Source organism: Balaenoptera physalus, assembly GCF_965194825.1.
Source record: "Balaenoptera physalus genome assembly, chromosome: 2".
In the NCBI taxonomy this organism is placed as follows: domain Eukaryota; kingdom Metazoa; phylum Chordata; class Mammalia; order Artiodactyla; family Balaenopteridae; genus Balaenoptera; species Balaenoptera physalus.
Genome location: NC_138883.1, coordinates 173703340 through 173730024, shown reverse-complemented (window position 1 = coordinate 173730024; position 26685 = coordinate 173703340). Strand labels below are relative to the sequence as shown.

At 38.5% G+C, this 26685-nt stretch overlaps 1 protein-coding gene, 1 long non-coding RNA gene and 1 pseudogene across 8 annotated transcripts in view; 1 reads left to right on the top strand and 2 right to left on the bottom strand.

The window, feature by feature from the left end:
* LOC309656462 overlaps window positions 1–26685 on the bottom strand; it is a 1106578-nt gene that overhangs the window by 544701 nt on the left and 535192 nt on the right. The window lies entirely within an intron of this gene.
* LOC309656440 (small nuclear ribonucleoprotein Sm D1 pseudogene) overlaps window positions 1–26685 on the bottom strand; it is a 436073-nt pseudogene that overhangs the window by 269735 nt on the left and 139653 nt on the right. The window lies entirely within an intron of this gene.
* Window positions 20211–26685, top strand: part of MINDY3 (MINDY lysine 48 deubiquitinase 3) — a 90511-nt gene continuing 84036 nt past the window's right edge. For 4 of the 6 annotated variants that reach the window (XR_014261328.1, XM_082452882.1, XM_082452883.1 and 1 more), the window contains exon 1: window positions 20211–20499. Coding sequence is in view for 4 of the 6 variants with exons in the window: in XM_082452882.1 (XP_082309008.1) it covers window positions 20226–20499 (274 nt within the window). In the remaining 2 variants the exon portion in view is untranslated. Of the gene's footprint in view, window positions 20743–23133; window positions 24303–26685 lie in introns of those variants that run through there. The other 2 variants (XM_082452884.1, XM_082452886.1) reach the window with 2 other exon arrangements.

Below are 26685 nucleotides of genomic sequence, written 5' to 3'. Positions count from 1 at the left end.
TGAAGGAATCTTCCCAGTGGTGTTATTTCTGGGAACACTTAACTAGAAACAGATCTTTTGACAGAGCTGTGACCAATGTAATATTTAATAGCATCTTTAAAAACACACACACACACAAATAGGCATTGGGTATTGACTTGCTTTTCTCAGTATAAAAAAAATGAAGAGTTTTTTGTTACAAATACAAAGGAGTATTTTAAATATTATAAAATTATCTGTGGCCTTGTCATATATGGCCTTTTATGTTGAAATATGTTCCTTCTATGCCTAATTTAAGAGTTTTTATCATGAATCGATGTTGAATTTTGTCACATGATTTTTCTGTGCCTATTGAGATGATCATATGATTCTTTTTTTTTTATTCTATTAATGTGATGGATCACATTGATTGATTTGTGTATGTTGAACCATCCTTGCATCCCAGGGATAAATCTCACTTGCTCATGGTGATTGATTCTTTTAAAGTGCTTCTGAATTCTGTTGGCTAGTATTTTATTGAGTGTTTTTGCATCTATATTCATCAGGGATATTGGCTTGTAGTTTTCTTTATAAAATGAGAACTTGTGATAATCTAAAATTAGAAAGCATTCATTGGTCCTGTAGATATCAGAATACATAGCTATTATTTTTGGTTATTAATTGCTTTGTAAACCAAATAGCACACATATGTCCTGCAATTTCTAGAAGTATAATATATATTAGAAGAATCCAGCCAAGTTTATTATACAAGATAATTTTAACAATATAAATTTTTTTAAAAGAAACCATAAAATCAAAGTTCTTAAGGTACAAAAGCAACGACAGAAGCCTCTAGAAAAGGGGAGATACTTACAGGTGCAACTAGTCCAAAAGGGTTTCCCCTGCCCCCCACAGAATTCAAACTATAATACAATGGCACCACCTGTTGATGGAATGGCAGAATTGAAATCCTAAAATTACAAACAACACAATATCAAATATTTAATGGACGTATAAATCAAGTTATAGAACATACATCACTGATCAGTGATTAGGTGACATCTATCAGTGAGATAGTTAGGTGGTAACTGATTTGCTTACATCAATTGTTCTTTGACTTTCTGGCATTCTGTGATATGGCACAGCATTTCTTCAAGGGCTAATCATTTCTTGAACATAAGAAAATATATAACTACCAAATGTAAAATAGATAGCTAGTGGGAAGCAGCCGCATAACACAGGGAGATCAGCTCGGTGCTTTGTGACCACCTAGAGGGGTGGGATAGGGAGGGTGGGAGGGAGCCTCAAGAGGGAGGGGATACGGGGATATATGTATATGTATAGCTGATTCACTTTGTTATAAAGCAGAAACTAACACACCATTGTAAAGCAATTATACGCCAATAAAGATGTTAAAAATAAATTAATTTAATTTAATTTAAAAAAGAAAATATATGAATAAGATCAGTTTTCAATATTTTTAAACTGAAGTATAGTTGATTCACAATGTTGTATTAAGTTCTGTTTTATAGCAAAGTAATTCAGTTATACATACACATATATATATATTCTTTTTTTATATATTATTTTCCATTATGGTTTATCATGGGATATTGAATATAGTTCCCTGTGCTATACAGTAGGACCTTGTTGTTTATCCATTCTGTATGTAAAAGCTTACATCTGCTCACCCCAACCTCCCACTCCATCCCTCCCCCAACCCCCTCCCCCTTGGCAACCACCAGTCTGTTATTCTGTTTTTGTTTCATAGGTAGGTTCATTTGTGTCATATCTAAGTGATATCATATGATATTTGTCTTTCTCCTTCTGACTTACTTCACTTAGTATGATAATCTCTAGTTGCATCCATGTTGCTGCAAATGGCCGTATTTCATACTTTCTGGCTGAGTAGTATTCCATTGTATATATGTACCACATCTTCTTTATCCATTCATCTGTTGATGGACATTTCGGTTGTTTCCATGTCTTGGCTATTGTGAATAGTGCTGCTATGAGCATAGGGGTGCATGTATCTTTTTGAGTTATAGTTTTGTCTGGATATATACCCAGGAGTAGGGTTGCTGGATCATATGGTAATTCTATTTTAGTTTTCTGAGGAACTTCCATACTGTTTTTCAGAATGTAAGTTGTTACACCAACTTACATTCCCACCAACAGTGTAGGAGGGTTCCCTTTTTGCCACACCCTCTCCAGAGTTTGTTATTTGTAGACTTTTTAATGATAGCCATTCTGACCGGTATGAGGTGGTACCACACTGTAATTTTAATTTGCATTTCTCTAATAATTAGCGATGTTGAGCATCGTTTCATGTGTCTATTGACCATGTGTATTTCTTCTTTGGAGAAATGTCTATTTATGTCTTCTGCCCATTTTTTGAGTGGGTTGTTTATTTTTTTGTTATTGAGTTGTATAAGCCGTTCATCTATTTTGGAAATTAAGCCCTTGTCAGTTGCATCATTTGCAAATATTTTTTTCCCATTCTGTAGGTTGTCTTTGTTTTGTTTATGGTTTCCTTTGCTGTGCAAAAGCTTACAAGTTTGCTTGGGTCTCATTTGTTTTTATTTGTATTGCCTTGGGAAACTGACCTAAGAAAACATTGGTACGATTTATGTCAGAGAATGTTTTGCCTATGATCTCTTCTAGGAGTTTTATGGTTTCATGTCTTATGTTTAGGTCTTTAAGCCATGTTGAGTTTATTTTTGAGTATGGTGAGAGGGTGTGTTCTAACTTCATTGATTTACATACAGCTGTCCAACTTTCCCAACACCACTTGCTGAAGGGACTGCCTATTTCCCATGGTATATTCTTGCCTCCTGTGTTGAAGATTAATTGGCCGTAGGTGTGTGGGTGTATTTATGGGCTCTCTATTCTGTTCCATTGATTTATATGTCTGTTTTTGTGCCAGCACCATGCTGTTTTGATTACTGTAGCTTTGCAGTATTGTCTGAAGTCTGGGAGGGTTATGCCTCCTGCTTTGTTCTTTTTCTTCAGGATTACTTTGGCAATTCTCGGTCTTTTATGGTTCCACATGAATTTTTGGATTATTTGTTCTAGTTCTGTGAAAAATGTCTTAGGTAATTTGATAAGGATTGCGTTAAATCTGTAGATTACTTTGGGTAGTATGGCCATTTTAACAGTATTAATTCTTACAATGCAAGAGCATGGAATATCTTTCCATTTCTTTGAATCAGCTTCCATTTCCTTTATTAATGTTTTATAGTTCTCAGTGTATAAGTTTTTCACCTCCTTGGTCAGGTTTATTCCTAAGTATTTTATTTTTGGGGGTGTGATTTTAAAAGGTTTTTTTTTTTACATTCCGTTTCTGATATTTCATTTTTGGTGTAAAAAAATGCAACCAATTTCTGTATGCTAATCTTGTATCCTGCTAACTTGCTGAAATCATTTATCAGTTCTAGTAGTTTTTGTGTGGAGTCTTTAGGGCTTTCTATATATAGTATCATATCATCTGCATATAATGAAAATTTTACTTCTTCCTTTCCAATTTGGATACCATTTATTTCTTTTTCTTGTCTGATTGCTGTGGCTAGGACTTGCAATACTGTGTTGACTAGAAGAGGTGAGAGTGGGCATCCTTATCTTGTTCCAGATTTTAGTGGGAAGGTCTTCAGCTTTTCACCATTGAGTATTATATTGGATGTGGGTTTGTCATAAGTAGCTTTTATTATATTGAGATATGTTCCCTCTACACCCATTTTGGTAAGAATTTTTAATCATGAATGGGTGTTCAATTTTGTCAGATGCTTTTTCTGCATTTATTGAAATGATCATGTGGTTTTTATCTTTTCTTTTGTTTATGTGGTGCATCACATTGATTCATGTGCATATGTTGAAGCATCCTTGTGAACCTGGGATGAATCCTACTTTGTTGTGATGTAAGATTAGTTTTCTATTTTTTTTATAGATCTTTATTGGAGTATAATTGCTTCACAATACTGAGTTAGTTTCTGTTGTACAACAAAGTAAATCAGCCATATGCATACATCTATTCCCATATCCCCTCCCTCTTGCATCTCCCTCCCACCCTCCCTACCCCACCCTTCTAGGTTGTCAGAAAACATCGAATTGATTTCCCTGTGCTATGCTGCTGCTTCACACTAGCTAACTGTTTTACATTTGGTAGTGTATATATGTCGCTGCTACTCTCACTTTGCCCCAGCTTCCACCTCCCCCACCCCATGTCCTCAATCCATTCTCTATGTCTACGTCTTTATTCCTGCCCTGCCAGTAGGTTCATCAGTACCTTTTTTTTTTTTTTTTTTTTTTAGATTCCATATATATGCGTTAGCATATGGTATTTGTTTCTCTCTTTCTGACTTACTTCACTCTGTACGACAGACTCTAGGTCCATCAACGTCACTACAAATAACTCAAGATTAGTTTCCTTACATAAATTTTAAAGCAAATTATAGAAGAAAAATACTGTAAGATTGATTTTTTATATAACACATAGTGACATTGGATTGAACATTCGGAATCTACAGAATGTTTAAAAATAACTTTATAAAACATACTCTCAGCAGCATACTAGTACTTGCAAGAAAATAAGAGATAACCCCATGGACCAAACCTAAAGAAGAGCTCCCAAAAAAGACCAATAATCCAATGAGTTGGATATTCCCCAGCTGTCCTGGAGGAAGGCATGTGTGTGTTGGGGGTTGGGGTTTGCTTTCAAAATTCTTGGGTTTTCATAATTCAGAAAGAGTCATGTACCACAATGTTCATTACAGCACTATTTACAATAGCCAGGACATGGAAGCAACCTAAGTGTCCATCGACAGATGAATGGATAAAGAAGATGTGGCACATATATACAATGGAATATTACTCAGCCATATAAAGGAATGAAACTGAGTTATTTGTAATGAGGTGGATGGACCTAGAGTCTGTCATACAGAGTGAAGTAAGTCAGAAAGAGAAAAACAAATACTGTATGCTAACGCACGTATATGGAATCTTAAAAAACAGTACTGATAAACCTAGTGGCAGAGCAGGAATAAAGACACAGACATAGAGAATGGACTTGAAAACACGGGGGGGAAGGGGAAGCAGGGACGAAGTGAGAGAGTAGCATTGACATACATACACTACCAAATGTAAAATGGATGACTAGTGGAAAGCTGCGGCATAGCACAGGGAAAGCAGTTCGATGCTTTGTGATGACCTAGAGGGGTGGGGTAGGGAGGGTCAGAGGGAGGCTCAAGAGCGAGGGGATACAGGGATATATGTATACATATAGCTGATTCGCTTTGTTGTACAGCAGAAACTAACTCACCATTGTAAAGTAATTATACTCCAATAAAGATACAAAAACAAAATTCTTGGGTTTTTAAGGCATCAAATCAAAAGATGGTAACTTGAACTTGTGTGATGTCACTAATTGAAACTGAGACTTTCAAATGGCTGTACCTTTAGTGAAAGCATAGAATAAAAAGAAAATATGCCCAACACTCAAAAAACAAATAAGTAAGCTTGTCTGTCTTGACACAGAATCTCGATGGATCAATAAAAAGTCAGATTTGAGAATTTGTGATAAGGGGTTTTCCTCACATAGGATGAAGTTCTTATTTCCACTCTCTATGTGGTCCAGGAATATTTCAGCTCAGAAACCATCTTAAAATTGGTCTATGGCTACACAATACTCCAAATTCAAAATCTCTTTGGGGGCAAATATTCGATCTAGATATTACAGCCATACAAGGTTCCCACAAATAAAACTTAATTGAAAATAAGCTTGGGAGTTCCCTGGTGGCCTAGTGGTTAGGATTCTGGGCTTTCACTGCTGTGGCCTGGGGTCAGTACCTGGTCAGGGACCTGAGATACCATAAGCAACACAGCGTGGCCAAAAAAAAAGTCTTCATAATCCAAATCATAAAACTAACAAGAAAACATTTCCTCATAAGTGAGTCAGAAAATACTATTATAAAAGTTCTGGAAAATCTGGAAAACAATCAAAGGTTTTGATGTGTATAAATAAAAATAAAATAACTGATTTAAAATTCAAATAAGTTGGCTAAAAGCAGGAAAGACAGAGGTAAGTAGAGATTAATAAATAGAAGACTTTATTTCACAAAATTATATATAATTTTGTAGAGAAAAATAAACAGAAAATACAGAAGTCAAGTTGAGGCATAGAAGATGGAATGACTAAACCCAACATATGTCTCTTCAGATTTCCAGAGACAGAAAATAATGACTGAGAGAGGGACTTCCCTGGTGGCACAGTGATTAAGAATCTGCCTGCCAATGCAGGGGAAACGGGATCGATCCCTGGTCCGGGAAGATCCCACATGCCGCAGAGCAACTAAGCCCGTGCACCACAACTACTGAGCCCACGTGCCCCAACTACTGAAGCTCACACGCTTACAGCCCTTGCTCCACAACAAGAGAAGCCACCACAATAGGAAGCCCGTGCACCGCAATGAAGAGTAGTCGCAACTAGAGAAAGCCCGCACGCAGCAACAAAGACCCAACACAGCCAAAAATAAATAAATTTTTAAAATAAATAAATAAATAATGGCTGAGAGAAAATATTAAAAATTAAATGGCTGAAACCTTTTCCAAATTGATGAAAGACCTGATTTTCCAATTTGAAAATGTACAACAAACACCAAGCAGGATAAATAGAAGTGAACCATACCGAGATAACACAATAGAAAACCAAAGATAAAGACATGTTCTCAATGCAAACAGAGAGACAAGACAGATTTCCTAAAAACAAATGACCATTAGATAAACTAAAGACTTCTCAAAAGTAACAATAAACTACAGACAACTGTAGAATGTTATCTTTAAGGAGTAAGAGAAAACAACTCCCACCTTATTCATACATTTTATTTTTATTGAACAAACATTTACATGGCACTTACCATGAGCCAGCACTCTTTAGGACCTTACAAATGTTAACCCATTTAACTGACATAATTTAAGCCTCATAAGCCCATAATGTAGGTACAATTTTAAACTTTCATTTCACTGATAAGAAAATTGAGGAACATCGAGGTAAAGTAGTATTCTCAAAGACATATAGCAAGGAAGAACCTGAACTTGTATTTTGTACCTAACGAAACTATCACTGAAGAATAAGACATTTTTACAAACAAATATATAGTGACCACAAAAAGCTTCTCATTAGCAGAATTCAGAAAAGATATGCTTTAGGAAGTAAGAAGTTAAATCCTAAAAGAAGGGATGGTAAACAAAAATAAACCTTAAGTATAAAAAAGAGAAACATAATTTATAGATGACTTAAACATGGGAAAACTAAGTATTGGATACCACCACTACTTATTCAGTTTATTACTTACAGAAAAAAGGATAATTTTCCAGATAGATATAACAATTCCAAATGTGTAAACACCTAATATATAATATAGGAATATATATAAAGCAATGCTTGGCACAAGAAAAAATACTGGCAAATCTGTACTAACCATGGGAGATCTAACATTCTCCTCCCCAGATGACTAATGAACTAGATTTTTTTAAAGTTTTAAGGCTGTGGATGGATAAAACAATGAACTGACATTTTAATTTACTAGTAATACACAGAAGCTTGTACCAAAATATCAGAGAGCAGATATTCTTCTCAATCATGCACAAAACTTTTATAAAAATTCACCATGAACTAAACCTGAAAGCAAGTCTCACCAAATACCAGAGTATCAGGATCACAAAAATGTGTGTCTGCTGAACAGAATATAATTAAACCAGAAATTAATAATAAATAGATTCCTCTAAGAAATATTTGAAGATTTAAAATTTACTTGGAAATAACCAATGAGTTAAGAAAGAAAAATCATGGGAATCATTAAATATTTGAACTGAATGATAATTATGAACATGCTATATATCAAAACTTGTATAATTCTTAGATAGTAATTTTGTAGCACTAAATGCTACATTAAAAAGATTGAAAAATAATGAACTAACCATTCAACTCAAGAAGTTAGGAAAAAGAACAACAAAAAACCAGAACATGATCATTTTGCAACTCCTAATGAATTAATTGACTCAGGCAAGGATTTTCAGTGGATGCTTAACCATTAGATAAAAGGTTGACAGAAAATTGAATGGACACAGAGCTAAAGTAGAGCCTACAGATTACCCACTGGTGACCCCTTCCTCAAGTGATCAATTTTAACAACAATAATTAGACACCCAGCCCTTTGATGTGATACAATGAGAAATACGTAGCTTTATTCTTAAAGTGTTCTTACAAAGAAGTGTTTTGCCGTCGAATTAATTTATTCAAATTAATCAAATAAAATATTTACCCCTAAACTTTCAATTTACAGGAAGTACCAAAATGTATAGTAAGGTACAAGTCAAATAATCCCCACAAGGAAACAATCATACACATTTTAAAAAATCAGATATTCTAAAGTAAAATTGATCCAGTCTCTTCAAAAAATTAATGTCATGGAAAAAGGAGAGAGAAGAGGAATGTTGTATATTAACATATTCTTTAGAGAAACGCCACATATTGTCATTGATTGAACCATGGTCTGAAGCAACTAGCTTTAAAGAGCATTGTATGAACTACTGGAGACATCTGAGTAATGTGAAATAATATTATTTTAGGGAACTATTATTAATTTTGTTAGAAGTGATCATGCTGTTATGATTATGTAGAAAAGTATCTTAAATTTAGAGATGCATACTGAAATAATTACAGGTATCTTGTTACGATATCTGTAATTTATATTCAAAAATTTACCAAAAATAGATGAAACAAATGACTTCATTGTTAAATCTAGGACAGAGATATTTATAATCCTCTCCTCTTTTTATTTTTTTTGTATGTTTAAAATCTTTTTTATAATAACAAGTTTCACAAGTGAAAACCAAAGAAAATAGAAGCAGCCTTGGGGCTCTACTATTGTTTGCTTTAGAAGGGGTTAATGTGAACCAGACCTCTGTCTGTCTAGACTCCAGTCTCACCTATGGCTGCCTCCCAATGTTGCAGAACGTGTAGCACCAAAAGATTCAGGAGCAGACGTCATTCATCCTTCAGCGAGTGTGGCATTCTGCCTGAGCAGAAGCCCTGCTAGTCATCCTGACGCTAAATGAACCAGAGAGGTGATGATCATACACCTTTTCCTCCTCTGGTTTTGTACACAGCATTCCAATGTCAACTCTGAGTCAAGCAGACTTGGACAGCTCCCACTGAAGATATCCAGAAAAGCTGCGGAGACAGTCCAGGATAAAATTCAAAGCAGCTTCAACTCAGGGAACCAATTTTCCTATCCAGTTTTACCACTGCTGACTTCGTTTAAAACCAGTAGCATGTTCTTTTCTGGCTGTCCCGTTCTATCCAGTTTCTGAGCTTTACCCAACAGAAATTGCCATTCTTCTTCCAGAACATAGATGAAGAATTAGATATTAGACGGGCAAAAAATTAAGCAGCTCAATTCCATATTCATTTATTACAGTCTCAACCTGCCCAAAGGGGATTTAGTAAATGCTGTGAGGGGCTCAGACAAGCCCTAGAAGAAATCACTAGTAACAGCGGGAAAGAAAGGTGTTGAGCATTAAAGGCAAACTGTGCTATAGAACTCCAGAAAAAGCGCTATCTATAGAATAAAACATGAGGCAGGCTATGAATAATGATGGGTTTTTTTCCACTTTATCAATCCTTTCATTTCTTTTTCTTGCCTTGCTGACTAGGACCTCCTTTTTGTGTTGAATAAAAGTCATGATAGTAGGCCTCCATAATTTGTTGCCAGTCTAAAAGGGAAAATGTTCTAGTTCCTCCACTAAGTATGATGTTGCCAAAGGCTCTTTTGTTTTTGGTACCTGTAATGGACGCTATTAGCCTCTACCCAGATTCCTTTCATTGAACCAGTCAGTGTAGTCATTCCCCAGCTACTGGAAATTATCATCAGTTAAAGTTTACAGTTGCCCCTTTCTACAAAAAGTTACCCTTGACCGAACTGGAGCTCCTGGGGCAACCAGTGTCGAATGACTGACACACACGGGATTGCAAAGACCAAACACTTTGTAAATACCAATGAGACACTGAAGGACATGTAGGCTCATGTTCATTAATCAGCAATCTAAGACAAAGTATGTGACTCAAAAATTCTCCTAGGCAGCATTTAAAAAAAAAACCCAAAAACTCATTTTCTGCAGTGAGGGAACAAACAAACCTGAAGGCCAGATATACAATGTATTTGTGAGAGTAGCAGAACTTCAGAGAAGGCCAACTTTTCCATGTCCAAGTCAGGGCCCTGATCATAAAGAAGTGGGATTCAGAGATTTGGGAAGGACGTACCTAGCCTCGGTTTCTCAATACGTGTGCCGGTTCACAGACAGCTTGAGTATCCTCACATTATGGCAGTTGGCTTCCCACAAAGTGGAATCTCTAAGAGATCAGGCAGAACTGCAATACCTTTCATGACTGAGTTTTAGAAATCACGTATCATTACTTCCACAATATTGTGTGGGTCACACAGTTCAGCCCCATTCAGTGTAGGAGGGGACTACTCAAGGGCAGGGCTCATTGGTTGCCGTCTTGGAGGTCCCACAGACCACCCTTTGTCCTCTAATAATAAGTCTCTCCTACATGTAACATCTATTTATTCCCTGCCTAAAGGCCCTAAGAGTCTCATACCATTATAGCATCAGCTTGAACTCCATGAACCTTATCTAAATTAGGTGGGTATGAGCTTCCTTGCCTGTAGTTTCTGAAGACTTGGGAGCTGAGACAAGTTGCCTGGTCCATACACCCATCACAATGGTGGGGCAGGATAGGATAATCACAATAGTATCTTCCATCCAAAACTGGTAAAAGAGGAGGTGTACAGGAGTTATGGGTCCCTAACATTTCTGAAATATAGAAGGACACAATGGGACATGTGTTGATAGTTCCTCGATTTAGGGCTTAAGTCCTGGGGATGATTCACTGTAGTTTTGGGTCTGCTCTCTGAGCTCTTGGTTTTTTAAGTCACCCTTCCTTTTACCGTGAAAGGTATCTCATGTTTACAGCTAGGTAGTTTTCTCAGCCTTCTTCCTATATAAATTTAAGGGTTCAAAGTCCAAGTTTTATTTTTATTGTCTCTAATCCTTTCTGTCCAAACTGGTACTGTTTCTATAAGTATGATTATTTTTTAAACTTTGTGGGTCTCCTGTGAATCTTATCAGAATTTAATCTATTGGAAAATAGCCACACTATGGCTCTCTTTGAGATAAGCCTTTTTCTAATTGGACTTCCCAGTGAGGCTGCTGAAGTATAACATACTTTAGATTCTTAGAAGCCCTTCTGTTTAAAGTAGAAGATCCATGAGACACACACCCTTAAAATCTTTAGAGGGTCTTTTGTTTGCTTGATTTTTCTAAGGTTTTTACAGTCACATTCTTCTTTTCATCTTTAGATCATGTTTTTTTACATTTCCCTGTATTTAATCTTCTCCTGGAAGCCATTTCTTAACTTTTACATCATTTGTCATACAGAAAGTCTAGGGATTCTCCAAACCAGCAAGGCCTAGCTCTTTTATGCTTAACCGTTATTTCTGGACCGTATTGCTCTCCTCTTGCATTTTACTACAGGTGACAAGAAGAAGCCAGCTGGCACATTCAACACTGTGCCTGGAAATCTTCTAAGCTAGATCACCTGGTTCACTAAGGAAATTTTCTACTTTCTGCATTACTGCAGGAGATAGCATGTTACACAGGGATCCCTTTCTCTGTAGTTTCCAATATTTTTCTCACTTTCCTTTTCTCACTTTCCTCACTGTTGGTCTCCTTGGAACCACCAGGCTTCCACTAACAGTCTCTTTGCTGCCATTTAGGCTTTCACTAACATTCCTTTTAAAGGCCTTCTATGTGGCACATATATACAATGGAATATTACTCAGCCATAAAAAGGAACGAAACTGAGTTATTTGTAGTGAGGTGGATGGACCTAGAATCTGTCATACAGAGTGAAGTAAGTCAGAAAGAGAAAAACAAATACTGTATGCTAACGCATATATATGGAATTTTAAAAAGCGGTACTGATGAACCTAGTGGCAAGGCAGGAAAAAAGACGCAGACGGAGAGAACGGAATTGAGGGCATGGTGGGGAAAGGGGAAGCTGGGATGAAGTGAGAGAGTAGCATTGACGTATACACACTACCAAATGTAAAATGGATGGCTAGTGGGAAGCAGCAGCATAGCACAGGGAGATCAGCTCGGTGCTTTGTGACCACCTAGAGGAGTGGGATAGGGAGGGTGGGAGGGAGACGCAAGTGGGAGGAGATATGGGGATATATGTATACATAGAGCTGATACACACTGTTGTACAGTAGAAACTAACAAGATGTTGTAAAGCATTTATACTCCAATAAGGATGTGAAAAGAATAAATTTAAAAGGCCTTCTGCTTTTACCCACTGCCTAGACTCAAAGCAATTCCTAGATTTTTTAGATTTTTAGAGTAGTGCCACACTCCCAGTATCAAAACCTGTACTAATTATCTATTGCCACATAACCAATTACCTTCAAATTTCATGATTTAGAATAAAAATAAACATGTATCACGTCCTAGCTTCTTTAGGCAGGAATTTGGGTGCAGCTTGGCTGGGTAGTTCTGACTGAGCGCTTCTCATGAGGTTCAGTCAGATGTCAGCTGGGGCTGCAGTGATCTAAGGGCAGGAGTGGGACTGGGGCACCCATGTCAAGGTGACTCACTCACATGGCTGTCGAGGTGTTTGGCTGCTGGGGGAACGTTTTAGTTCTTCTGTATGTGAGCCTTTCCACTGGACTATCCACATGCTCACGACACAGCAGCTGGCTTCCCCCTGAGGGGGGGATCCTAACGAACAAACGTGGAAACTGCAGTCCCCTTTATGACTTAGCTGCAGAAATCACACAGTGTCACTTGTGCAATATCTTATTGGTCACTTCTTGGAAGGGACTACACAGGACATGAACAGCAGGAGATAAGGGTCACTGGGAGCCCTCTTGGAGGCTGGCCACCCCAGATATACTTGACATTCATCAGACTTTTCATATTTGGATTTCTATTCAAAGAATAAGAGTAGGAAGTAGGAAAGGTCAAGTGGAAGCCCCTGGGACTGCTCCTCCAGCTGAGACAGAACATCAAGTACAACATGGCATCCTGAGGGGAATGTCAAAGATTAGTGCCACACTAGAAGACTTAAAGGATGCTGGGGTAATGGTGGCCAGCATGTTCTCCATTTAATTCACCAGTCTGGCCCCTCCCGAAACTGGATGGATAAAGGTGGATGTCAGCAGATTACTACAAACTTAGCTAAAGAGTGGCCCTGATTGCAGCTGCCGCACAGGCTGTGGTATCTTTACCACAGTTGATTAAAACGACTTTGGGTACATGGAATATGGCTATTGACGTGATGAATGTGTCTTGTCATTACCTATCTGGAAGGAGGATCAGAGAGAGTTCACATTCACACAGGATGGACAACAGTACATATGCACCGTCTGGCCCCAAATTTGTATTTATTTTGCTGCTCTCTGTCACTGTATACCCCAAGAGATTGGGACTATCTAGAAATTGCACAGAACAGCACATGGATACAGTGTATCGATGGTGCATTATCTATCGCTGCGTAACAAAGGGCCCCAAAGCTTAGTGACTTAAAATGACAATAAATATTTATTATCTCACGTAGTTTCTGTTGGTCAGGAATTTGGGAGCAACTTAGCTCAGAGGTTGTGGCTCAAGGTCTCTGATGAGTTTACAGTCAAGGTGTTAGTCAGGACGGCAGTCATCTGATGTCCTGCCTGGTGGTAGAGGTCCCACTTTCACCTAGGCTCACACACATGACTGGTGAGTGGGTGCTAGCTATAGACAGAAAACCCCAGTTTCTCATCACATGGATCTCTCCTTAGGGCTACTTGAGTGTCTTTGTAACATGGCAGCTCGCATCCCCTAAGAAAGTAAGGAAGAAACTTTCATGACCTTGACTTGGGAATGATAGCTGTATCCATTGTGGAAAGGGAATACACAAATGCAGAAGTAGCAGAAGGAGAGAACCACTGGGGACATCCTTGGAGTCTGGCTACTGCACAGGACACCCTGTTAACTGGACCTGTTAACTAAGAGGTGGCAAGTACTCTGGATGCATGAAGAGGGTAAGAGATAAACTCTACAAAGATTCAAGGGCCTACCAAATCGGTGAAATCTTAATGGGTTCCACTGTCTGGGCATTTCAAGACATCCCTCCAAAATAAAGGACAAGTTATTGTACCTTGCACCTCCTGCCACTGAGAAGGAACAATGCTGCGTAGCTTGCTTTATGCTTCAGAAGCAATACATTCCATACTAGAGTATAGTGTTCAGTCTCATTCATCATGTGAAACAGAAGTTTTGAGTGGAGCCTAGAGCAAGAAGATACCTTGCTGCAAGGTCAGGCTACAGTTAAAGCAACTCTGCCCCTTCCTCCATATAATCTTACAGCCCTTGTGTTTCCCAAGATAACATATCTGTGGGGAAGAAAAAAAGCTGGGTGGACCCGCAATGCACCCCAGTAGGAAATTTGCAGCACAGAACAAAGGCCAGTTCCTCACTTGTCCCCAACTTCGGGATTCTCCTTGCAGCTTTGCCAACTGTCCTGGCAAATTCTCGATTTTTCTTCGCACTTGCTATTTCCTCTGCCTGAAATACTCCTTCATCACACATCTTGGCTCATGCTTACACGTCTCTGCTTACACACCACTTTATTGTGAGTCAGGGATGGGCGCTATTTAATATTGCAGTCCCCTACTCCTCACCCACCACTCTATTCTTCTTTCTCTGCTTTATTTTTTCCCAGAGAATTTAAGGTAACACACTATATACTTCATTTATCTGTTTTTCTCCATGTCATTCGCGTTAGAGTGTAAATTCAATGAGGGCAAGGATATTTGTCCATTTTTTTAAACTGCTTGATCCCCTATATATATATATATATAGTTATTGAGTGAATGACCCCAGATTTTAATTGCCTAATGAATATCTTCATCTCATTGCTGCCAAGACACTGATCAGTCATTATCTCCCACGCCCTGCGATAGGCAGAGGGGTGCATGCCTCCAAAGATGCTCATGTCCTAATCCCTGCAATTTGGGAATATAACCTATGTAACTGGGGAATCAGGCTTCAGATAAAATTAAGATTGCTGATTAGCTGACCTTAAAATAAAGAGATTATCCCAGAGTAGCTGGATGGGCTCAGTGTAATCATGAGTCCTTAAAAGTGGAAGAGGAACAACTCAATGTAATCATGAGTCCTTAAAGGTGGAACTGGAACAACTCCAGTTCTCATGTACTGGCTTCAGTCAACTTCAGCCTTCAGAAGTCAAACTCTCGTTCATCTAGTCCTACTCCCACACCTGGAACCTACAGCTTTAATCCCCATTCGTGTTTCTAGTATGTTTCTGGTCAACAGAAATGCTAATTTGGTATTGACGCAGAGTTGTGTTTTATTAACTTTTTAATAGCACCGTCTTTTCTTAGTAGATCACCAAGTTTTATCTGTTGCGCTTCTAAAATGTCCACGGAAGTTGCCCCTCGTTGAAATCTCCATGGACTTCTCTAGTCAAGTGCTAAGCGTCTCTTCATGATTGCATTTATTCCAATAACTTCCTTCCTAACTGGTTTAGATGTTTCCAGGCTTTCTCATCTCACTGTATTCTTCCAGGTAGCATTATAAAATTGAAAGATGATGTTATCACTCCTCTATTAAAAAATCTTAACTAGCTCCTGTTATATTTAGGATAAAGTTTGTTTATTAAGGACCAAGGCCATAGACCCTGGAATCAAATCGCCTGTGTTCTGAACCTTGTTTCAGCACAGATTCTAGGTCAGAAAAACATAGGTTTGCATCCTGGTTTTTCCATTTCCTGCGTGATTCAGGGCAAAGTCCTTATCCTTCTAGGAGATCATTGTAGTACTTCACTGAGTTTTGAGGGTTTTGTACTGTAATACATGTAAGGAGCTTAGTACAGTAACTGGCAATTTGTGCTCAATCAATATTTGCTTCTATAACTGTGTAAGATAGTATTCAATATTCTTAAGATTCTGGCTCTCGATATTCTATTCAGACTGCCCTAACAAAATGCCAGAAATTGAGTGGTCTAAACAATAGAAATTAATGTTCTCGCAGTTCTGGAAGCTGCAAGTACAAGACCAAGGTGCTGTCAGCATTGGTTAATGGTAAAGCCTCTCTTCCTGGCTTAGAGAATGCTGCCTTTTTACTGTGCCCTCACATGGCCTTTTGTCTGTGTATACATGGAGACAGACAGAGAGAGAGAGAGAGAAGTAGAGAGAGGGAGAGACCTGGTGTCTCTTCCTCTTCTTATTAGGACACCAGTTCTATTGGATTAGGGCCCCATTTTTATGACCTCATTTAACCTTAATTACCTCTTTAAAGGCACTATCTCCAAATTCAGTCCCATTGAGGTGAGAGCTTCAACATATGAATTCAGAAGAGACACAATTCAGTCTATGGCACCCTCCTTAACCTGACATTCTTCACTCATCTCTCTCTAGTGACACAAATACCAGGCTCCTGCCACAATGGGTTATTTCATGCCTAAATGTGCATCCTCCCTTTCTTCTCTAGTCAAAATTCTATCCAGTTCAAACTTCTCTGATGCCTTCTCCAGCTCAAATGCAGGAATAGTTCATCTTCCACCTTTCCTCCTACGCTTCCTTGTTCAAACCATTAATATAGCTAATATAAGAATAGGGTTTTTCATTGTGCATATTTCTTTTACATACAATGTACTCTGTTAAATTCCATAATTATTGTACGATGTAATTCTTATTAATAAGCTTATTTTATGTATGTGGCAACTGAGGCTCAAAAAGTTATTTATTGGTGCCATTAAAAAATGTGCTTTTGCTGCGTCGCACGGGGAGATCAGCTCGGTGCTTTGTGACCACCTAGAGGGGTGGGATAAGAGAGGGTGGGAGGGAGGGAGATGCAAGAGGGAGGGGATATGGGGATATATGTATATGTATAGCTGATTCACTTTGTTATATAGCAGAAACTAACACAACATTGTAAAACAATTATACTCCAATAAAGATGTTTTTAAAAATGTGCTTTTTTATGGATAATGGCACCATTCACTGATTATGAAACATTGAAAGGGGAGCAGGTTTTATGGGGAAGGATGTTTGATTTGGCACATACTGAGTTTGAAGCACCTATGACACAGCCAAGTGTGCATATATTATGTACTCATCTAATATAGCTAGTTCTGGATTAATATGCAAGTTTGGATTTGATCTTAGTTAAAATGTTAGCACAAGTAAGTGATCAGTGGCAAATGACTAACCTCTTTTATTCTGTGTTAGTGAAGAATAATGTTAAATTATTTGTTTACTCTTTATGCTTGCTCAACATTCTTTTCCTTCTCACTCCTTCCATATATTTAAACTTCTAAACAGCCAATTTTTTAAATCATAGAAGTTGAGCAGGATCTAAAGTAAATGGGATATTAAGAGATGATCAAAGTTAGTCCTCTATAGATGAAGAAAGCACAGTATAGCGAGTTAAGTGACTCATCCAAGGTCACAGTACCCAAATAAAAACTAACATTCAGTTTTCTAATTCCTATCAAAAGTCTATTCCATTATATCAGTGATTCCCAAACAGTATTCTGCAGAACATAAACTGTGAGAAGGTCAGTGAACAAAATGATTCAAATGTGTCTTTAATAAATGTGTCTTTTAACCCTGAATATAATCCCATCTCTTGTTTAACTTTATTTAGCCCCACATTTAGCCCCTTTTCCACCAGGTATTAATGTTCGTAGGAAATGCTTTGGGAAATGATACACTGTGTTATACTTGAGTATGACAATGGTGGGTTTAAAAGGAACTTGGTATGCTTGATAGGAAAATTATCCTGCTGAGATGAGGTTAGGGTCATGCAAAGGAAAGAGTTTCATTTGCTTGATAGATTTACACTGTTATTGGAAGACATAGGGCATATAAATTAAGTAGTTTTATTAATAAATGAGTAGGGGATTGTCTTATCAACCTGCCTAGAACTTATTAATCTTATTGTAGGGTAGGTTTTTTGAAAGATTGATTTCTCCTAAATAAGTGGTACTGCAAATACACTAAATTAGGAGTCGAGGGCTTCTAGTTAGAGAATTGTTCTTTTCATGATACTTGCTAAGAACCTGGTAATGAAGCTGTTTTGCTTTTAGTTGACAGGGGAATTTGGGGAAAGACAAGAAGATAATTAAGCACAGAGTTAGTGTTTGATAATGAGTAATTAATACTGCTTCTGTGAAGTAGTAAAGATGGCTAAAGAGAATTAATTATTATGGAAATCTAAGCCCAGTTTTATGGAAGTGCCCTGACTTGAATTTGAAAGAAAGAGAAATACCACAAATAAAACTTAATGTGTGAACAGGAAGTTTCTGATATTTTAAAACTCTCTTTTAGGATTAAAGATCTTTTATGCAACCTATGTGCATCTTAATGAGACACATCAATTTAATCAAAACCATTGATGGTCCTAAGGAAAAAAAATAATAGTATGCTAAAGTATGGAGTAAGATAAATACTCCGAAGGAAATTTACATAATTTCCAAGTCATTATAAAAAAGAAAAAGGCTTTATTGTCCTGTACCAGAAATATATGCAACAAACTTGATTGTTTGCAATTTTTATTTTCCTATGTAATTACTGAATAAGAACATTTTAAATGACAATCAATTTGCATTTTTACTCTAATTTCACGATTTAAATGTAGTAAGTAATGAATAATTAAGGAACATAAATAATTTAACATTAATCAAATATTCCTACTTAAAAATATGTCCTGCTAATTAAAAAATGTAGAACACTGCAAATAAAGACTATAATCTAAAGGTGGAAAGAACATACGTATCAATGTCTACCCAAGATTCTGCCAGCTTCCCCACAGCCGGAAACTAAGAAAAATCACAGATCAAGAAAGAATTCATTTTCAAAAATACATTTTGAAAGTATAGCTTTTTCTTTCTATCTATGGACAGTTAATCAAATCTATAACTACTATCTGTATATTAATGGAAGGAAACCAAATGTGGCAAACAGCTCTGAACTTAGAGTTCTGCCACTTACAGGATCTATGAACATTGACCCTTCTCTGTCTTTCAGGAAGTGAAATAATTATGCAAATTGTAAATCACCCATGCAAATATTAGATATTTAATTGGACCAGTCAATGGGACTTCCCCTGGTTCCCTCACTTACTGAAAGATAGTGAATTCTTAAGTTCCAGTAAAGACAAGTTTCATTCTGTCATCTAACAGCTACTGAGACCCAGGTACATTCAAGGCTCTGTATTAGGTACTATGAATAAGACAGGTCCTTGGCTTCCATAAACGTATACCGCATGAGAGGAGTAAATAGTTCTTTGCAAATATAAGCAACTTATAGATAAGGTACTATGAAATTTCATAAGCTACAATTTTTCCTTTACGTTGTAATAACTGGAGAAAGCTTTACTACAAAGTGCCACTTACACTACGTCCTGAAGAATGGGTAAGATTTGGTTTGAAAAACTAGTAAGCTAAAGGATATTCCGAAGGGAATAACAACTAGGAGGAAGGCTATGGATATGGTTCCGGCACTTTGAACAGTTCCTTTTAACTACAGCAAAGGTTGCTTAAGTCGGAAATAAAGTATAAATTAGCAAACCTTCTTACTTGCTACTTGAAAGAAACCCATCAGAGTTTGCCTTTTCGTTGTAAATTCAAAGGTCAGCCAGAATAAATTCCCTTCTTTTGAAGCAGCACAGATAGAAGTTTTCACCCAAACTAAATTTAACTGAATGCTTGTCAATGATTTATAACCTGGTCTTTAGCCCACACACCCTACAGTCTAGAAAACTGTAGATGAAATTGCTCTACCATTTACAAACAGGCCGCTTTGAATCTGTTTTCCTCTAAGTAGCTTTGTAATTCTGCGTTAGACACCTGGGAGAGACATTTCCAGTGCCCATTACGCGATATTTTTCGGTTCTGTTAATAGTTGGTTTGACTTTATATGACTGATCAAGGGACTGACAGCCTTCAATTTATCGGCGGCTCCTCGACACAGACACGGATGTTTCCTCATGAGGATTCAACCATCGTCTCAAAGCTCTGGTTTGGCAGAATTAATATTACACATTTTAAGGTATAGGCCACGTTTCTGGGCCCTAGGGCTTGGGCCTCAGACACCCCAGCTAAGCCCAAAGCAGTGCGGACAGGAAGGAGGTATTCCAGGGGTAGAAATATGCCAACGCCCACGGGATGCGATGCTCCTCCCAACACAAAAGACGCCACCGCACCACCGGGCCCTGGGACTGAGCTCAGAAACCGCCAGGTGCTCGCCAAGCCGCCCTCGGCCCTTCCCAACCCCCCCCACTTCCGCTTCCGGGGAGGCGCCGCCTGCCCCTCCGGCCTTGGGGGCGGTAGTGAAAGAGAAGCCGGAAGTGGCCCCAGTACTTCCGGTGCGGGAAACTCCTCGCTGCCGCTCCGAGCGGGCTTGACAGGCGCGGTCCCTGCAAGTAGGTCTCGCTCCTGTTGCCTTCCTCCCGTCTAGCCTTCCAGCTCGTTTGCCGCTGCCCTCCCGCCACGCCGGTCTCCGAAGCCGCCCCTTCCCCATGTGCCGGGGCAGGAGTCCGGAAAGCCAAGGCCCGCTCGCCGGTACCCCATCATGTCCGAACTGACTAAAGAGCTGATGGAGCTGGTGTGGGGCGCCAAGAGCAGCCCCGGTCTCTCTGACACCATTTTCTGCCGCTGGACGCAAGGTACCCTGGCTGGACTCTGGCTTCCGGCCGCCGCTCCCTTTGGCCCCGCGAGAGTCGAGCCGTGACGCCTCTCGCGCCAGCCGGTTCGCGTGCCCCGCACTCCGTCCCGGTTCCCCTGCTCAGCTCAGAAACGGGACTTCCTAGAAAAGCCCTGCCTGCCCTGAGGGTTAGAGGCTGAGTAGGGGAACGGTGCCAGCGGGCCGCCAAAGACCCGAGGCGCCCCTGCCACTCCCTGGGCTGCCTTTGGGCTGGAGAGGAGGAGGGGGCGGCTGCCGGGCTGCAGCGGGTGACACGGAAGGTGTGCCCTGTGCCCCGGCGTCCGTTCCTCCAGCAGGGCTCCGGCCGCCTGCATCTTTACCCCCTAGCGAGTCTGGTCGTTTGGTCTCATTTTGGAGAGAGGGAAGTCCACGTGAAAGTCGCAGTGGTTAATTCCAGAAAGCGATTGTGTTGCTTGTATTTCAGTAAGGCGGGGTTAGGCGTGGTACTCGGTGCAGAAATGGAATGTTGCGGCTGCAGAGTGTTTGTTCCCTTGACCCGAAGTGTCCCCGGTTTTGAGGTGGTGTAGGATCTGTTCCAGTTCAAAGGAATACGGCCCATAGGACTTCCTGTGCCGATCTAATTACCCAGACAGGCTTTTGAGTTATATAAGAAGTTTTGTTAATACCACGAGTAATTGTGAAATGAGAAAATACCATCTATTGATATTTATTAGCCATCATCCCTAACTCGTAAGTTTTAATATTAAAACACAACGGGCACATTACTTCAGGTGACTTAAAAGGGACAATGGTGAGGTTGAGGTTAAGAGCGTAGTGTTTGGAGTCAGGAGGATGGGTGATGGCTGTAGGTAAAACATCACAAGCACACAAATAATAGCTCTTTAGTACTGTTACTAAAACATTTTGTTATTAAAATATTTATTTAGAAAATACCGATTCTCAGAGGGTTTGGGGGAAGTTTAGCGTAGTAAATCTAAGTCCTTACTTCGTAATGCGTATTTAGTGACAAAAATTCAGGGTTTAAGTAATCCCTTCCTTCCTGCCAGATACTTGTAAGAGCTGGTAAAATTAGAATCGTAATATATTACAGTCAGGTAGGTTATTTAGTCCATTACTCTTGTTCTGAAGATGAGAAGAATGAGTTGTGAAGGGTTAAACGACCAGGCCAAAGTTGCACAAATTGATAGAACTGGGAACGAATTCCAACTCTCCCATCTCCTAATTCAGCTGTGTCTTTGTTGTTTTCCTTTGTGTTGCTCAACCAGGCATGTAATTAGTTTGGCTTTTTTTTTTTTTTTTTTTTTTTTTTACAGATTTAATTATGTTGCTTAACTAGTATTTTCTGAAATGTTGGCCATCCACATTTGCAGACTTTAAAATTTATTTTCCAGTTTGTCTTATTTATCCTAATAGTGAACAGCCAGCCCTAAAGTACACAAGACTGTGAAGGATTGAGAAAAGTTTTACTTCTTGTTAATTAATTAGTAATACAACACAGAATAAGGTGATATTCAGCCTCATTTATTTTAGTACTGTGATGCAGAGGCAAGGAGAATTCAGAGAGGCAGTTCTAATGATGGTTAAGAACAGGCTTTGGAATAGGCATACTTGGGTTCTAGGTTCAAGGTTTTTAGCCTACTTAAGCCTCAGTTTCCTTCTCTGTAGAGTGCAGATAATAGTAGTGCCAATCTTACAGGGTTGTTGTGAGGATTAAAGGCAGGTGAATTCATTTAGGCTCTTAGCACAATATCTGACATGGAGTAAACGCTCAGAAAAGGGTAGCTTGATTTAAAAAGTGTTTTAATTGTAAACCAAGCCGAAGATCGCTGTCTGGCCATGCCCTGACAATTGCAAGAAGTTGTTGTTAATTTGATGGATAATCACTAAAAGAGAACTTCGTAATGACATGTTAGAATGCTCTGCCACCTTGTAGTCATACAGAAGTTCCTTTACAAGATTTGTTCAATCAATACCTTTTCAAAATAAAGGATTATTTATTTATTTATTGCTCTATAGAGAGTGTGGTTATATTGTGGCTATGTAATTCTTCAAGGTCTTAAACTGATCATGATTTTTAAGGCAACCAAATATGTACTTTTAAGTTGTCACCTCTGACTCAGAGGGATGTTGTCATCGGTCTTGCTGTGTTAACTTTGTATTCATTTATCCATTCTTAGAGGAGGCAGAGACCATTGCTGACGATTGCTGGGGCAGTGACTTGGGATTGTGGGAACGGGCACAGGACACTGCTTTGCTGCGCTTGCCTTACTGCATTCGTAATGTGACGTCAGCTTTGGCTTTATTTCATCATCTATATCTGTGCTTTGAATTGACAGCTGTAATCTCATTAGTCTTTTGGAAGCAAGTTATAGGTGTGAGGTGTTTGGGGTAAAGAGAACATAGAACTATGTCCAGGGATATTCCATTTATGAAACTGTATTGATTGGTCATGTTAAATTCCTTTGATATGTTAAACAGCTGCAGCAGTTGGGTTTTTTTTTTTTTTTCCTCTCTCTTTTAATTGATATGGCAGTTTTAGATAATATGTTAAAGCAGTAAGTGCAGGAGTGGCACATAGTATTTTTTTGTTCGTTTAAAATTCATTTGGCAGTTTTAGATAATTGTCTTCTGCAAATACTTTTTCTTAAGAAAAAGAAATAGGGTTTTGGTTTGGGTTTTTTTTTGTTTGTTTGTTTTTTTAACAGTTTTTATTTTAAAGGCAATAAGTCACATTATTTAAAGCTTTGAAGTTGTTTTGTTTTTTAACTTGGAAATTTACTCCCTACTCCTGCCTGCTTCCCTCCTGCTCAATTGCCTATAATACTTTTTAAAGAAAAGCATATATTTTCTACCTCCTTATTTGTAAGCACATTTATCCTTCTTTCCCTTCTCCCACAAACTGACCAGTGTTCCAGACCTAGACTTGATAGGGTGGGAGGGAAGACAAATGATAAATATAATATAGCATAAGTTAAGCATATATACTAGAAGGTAGAGAAATAAGGAATTATAGGATGAAGTAGCCTGGACAGGCCTCATTTTAAGGTGAGATTTGAGCAGACTGTTGAAGTAACTGAGTTAGTCATGCAGGTATCTGAAGAGTGTTCCAGGCAGTGAGGATGGCCATTGTAAAAGACTTAATGACTTAATGCAGAATACTTCTGGCTTTTTGTTCAAGGAACGGGAAGGAGGTTAGTTTGGCTGGAGAGGGAATGAGGGAACGGGTCAGTGATAAAGATGATGTAAGAAATAATATGGCCCAAATCACTAAGATTTTATAGGCCATTGTAAGGACTTTGGTTTTTATTCTAAATGAGATGAGAGGTCATTGGAAGGTTTGGAGCAGAGGAGAGACACGACAGGACAAGTTTTTAAAGGGCTGATCTGACTGCTAAGTTTGAGGATAGACAGTAATGTATTGAGTGAGACAGCAAGACCAAATGAGAGACAGTTGCAGTAGTCCGAGGGTAAAAGACCATGGCTTAGGCCAGGAGAGTAGGAGGTGGTCACGTTGACCTCATCCAGCAGAAGCAAAACAAGAGTCATCTAGATCTAACAAAAGTAAGTGTTAATCTTATTATAAAGGCAAACATTTTGACTTATTGAGAATTTGTTTTCTGTTCATTACTGATTGTCTAGCCAGTGTTTGGCAAATGTTTTCTTTAAAGGGCCAGTACCTCTATTGTCTCTGTCTCATCTCTGCCATTGCAGCAAAAGCAGCCCTGGATAATAAGGGCATGGCTGTGTTCCAAAACTGCATTTAAAAAGCAGGCCAACCCTGATCTACATTATAAACTCTGAGAACCCACTTTTTCCTTTCCTTCAAGTTTTAAGTTACTTCGTTGTTTCACCTAAAGATTAGCTAGAAGAGAAACCCAATTTGGCAGTTTATAGCAGTTCAGTGGTGTTTTGGGGTAGAGATGGGGAGGGAACTGTAGTGGATTGAAATTAGAGTTTTGGACTTTCCGGTATAGGACAATTTTTGTTATGTAATATGAAAAAAAAAGATTCTAAGTAACTTTGGAAAAGTGAGGGATCAGTTAAAATGTAAGCATAAAATGTATGCAGGAGTTAAAGTGTTTGGATTGAAGTCCAAAAGTATGATGTCTATTATAATGTGATTTAACATTTTACCAAAGTACTAAAATGATACGCCAGTATCATTAATTTGTCTTCCAAAGTGAAGGTCAATTAATAGTGTGGATCATATCATTTCAGAGATTTTTGTTGTTGATGGAAGCCTTTTATTTCAAATATAGGTTTTACTTTCTCCCACCTACCTACATAATATGTCACCTAAAAACCAATTTTTTTAAACTCACCATTTGGAAGCTTATGTGACAAAGTTAATTTCTTGGTACTTTTGAGTACATAATGTGTTTTTCAGCTCAACGCATCTATTATACCTTATGTCTGTATTAGGCTTTACAGGTTTTGAAAATCTTACTTAATCCTTACAGCAACCCCAAGAGACAGCAAAGGGTAAATGTGTCAATAGTTACCCTCCTTTTTGTAGGTGAGGAAACTAAGGCTCAGTTCAGATTCCACTCAACCAGTATTATCTGACTTGTAATGACAAATGAAGTCTTTCTGTGGCCTTTTGTTAACATGGAAGGCTAGAACTATAGAGGCAGTAGTTGTCAAACTGGTTTGAATAATGTCAGTCAGTCATATGAAAATAAAAGACTGGGAAATTGCAAAGAGGTTCATGGCTCAGGTTTAAATTAGTTATGAGCTGTAGAACTGAGAAAGACTTCTATGTCTGTAGTGCTGTGGAATGTGATACAAAATCGTATATTTAGGGTCAGATGCTTTAGATGGCCTATTTCAGATCTATTTAGTAAATCAGCCATTTTGTGATAAGTTAATTCCTCTTAAAACTAGGAAATGAGATGAATATGAGAACACTTGACAAGGAAAATAACTCTATATCCTAAAAAATTCAAACTCAAGTGAAACCTTATTATAAAAGGGGGTGCCTACTTAGCATAATCCTGTTTTAGGATAGAATAGTTAATTTCCATTTGTCTAATTTTATTTCATTTTTAAGCTCTAAGAACCTTTGTTCATTATCAAATAACACACTCAAGCATATATACTGTAATTAAACGGAACATGGCATAAAGCAGATCTGCCTAGAATTCTCTCCCTGGGGTTTTTATCTCTAAAGTACAAAAGCAGTTTATCAGAATGCGTTTCCATCTAAAAGCCCCACCCATGGATCTTGAAAATTGAGTTACATTATTAGTCATTTTAAGGAAGGCAAGAATCCATTACTGAGACCTGTTTATCACATACGCTGAAAGTTTGAAAGAGCCTAGTTTCACCTCTGCACTTAGGCCCAACACCAGTAACCCTTTCTTCCCAGTAGGAGAAGAGGTAGACGAAGAGCAGAGGCCCCTTGCCTTCACCTTGTTTCTAGATTGGCTCTCAGATTTGGTTGTCTTGATGCGATAACCAGCACCCTCAGTTCTCATTTGTCCTTATTAAATTTGCCCCATCCACCATACTTATTTCTTATCCTGCATTTTTCTTCTCCTCTATTCTGTTCTTCCCAAGGTGGTGGTGTGTGTTGCTGGGGAAAATTGTGGTCAGCGTCAATGCACATGTAGTAATTAAACCTTAGCCGAGTCCCCAGTATTTCTCTTAGTTCTTTATCCTGTCTGCTTTTCTTATGTGTTTTGGAATTAACATTCTCCTCAATTTTCTATGCCCTCATGCCCCCCACTCGCAATCAACGGCATCTCTTCCCTTCCTCTTTGCCTGCATGTCTAACTTGGAAGCCTGCTAAGATTTCCTTTTTCTCAAGTTTGTTAAACTCAGGGTCCTGTTACACTCTTAAAAACTATTACAGGCTTCAGTGTGAAAAATAAAAAAAAATTAATGAGGCCTGTGGCATTATTTTACATTTTAAAAAATCTCTTCAGTGTCTAACTCATAGGAA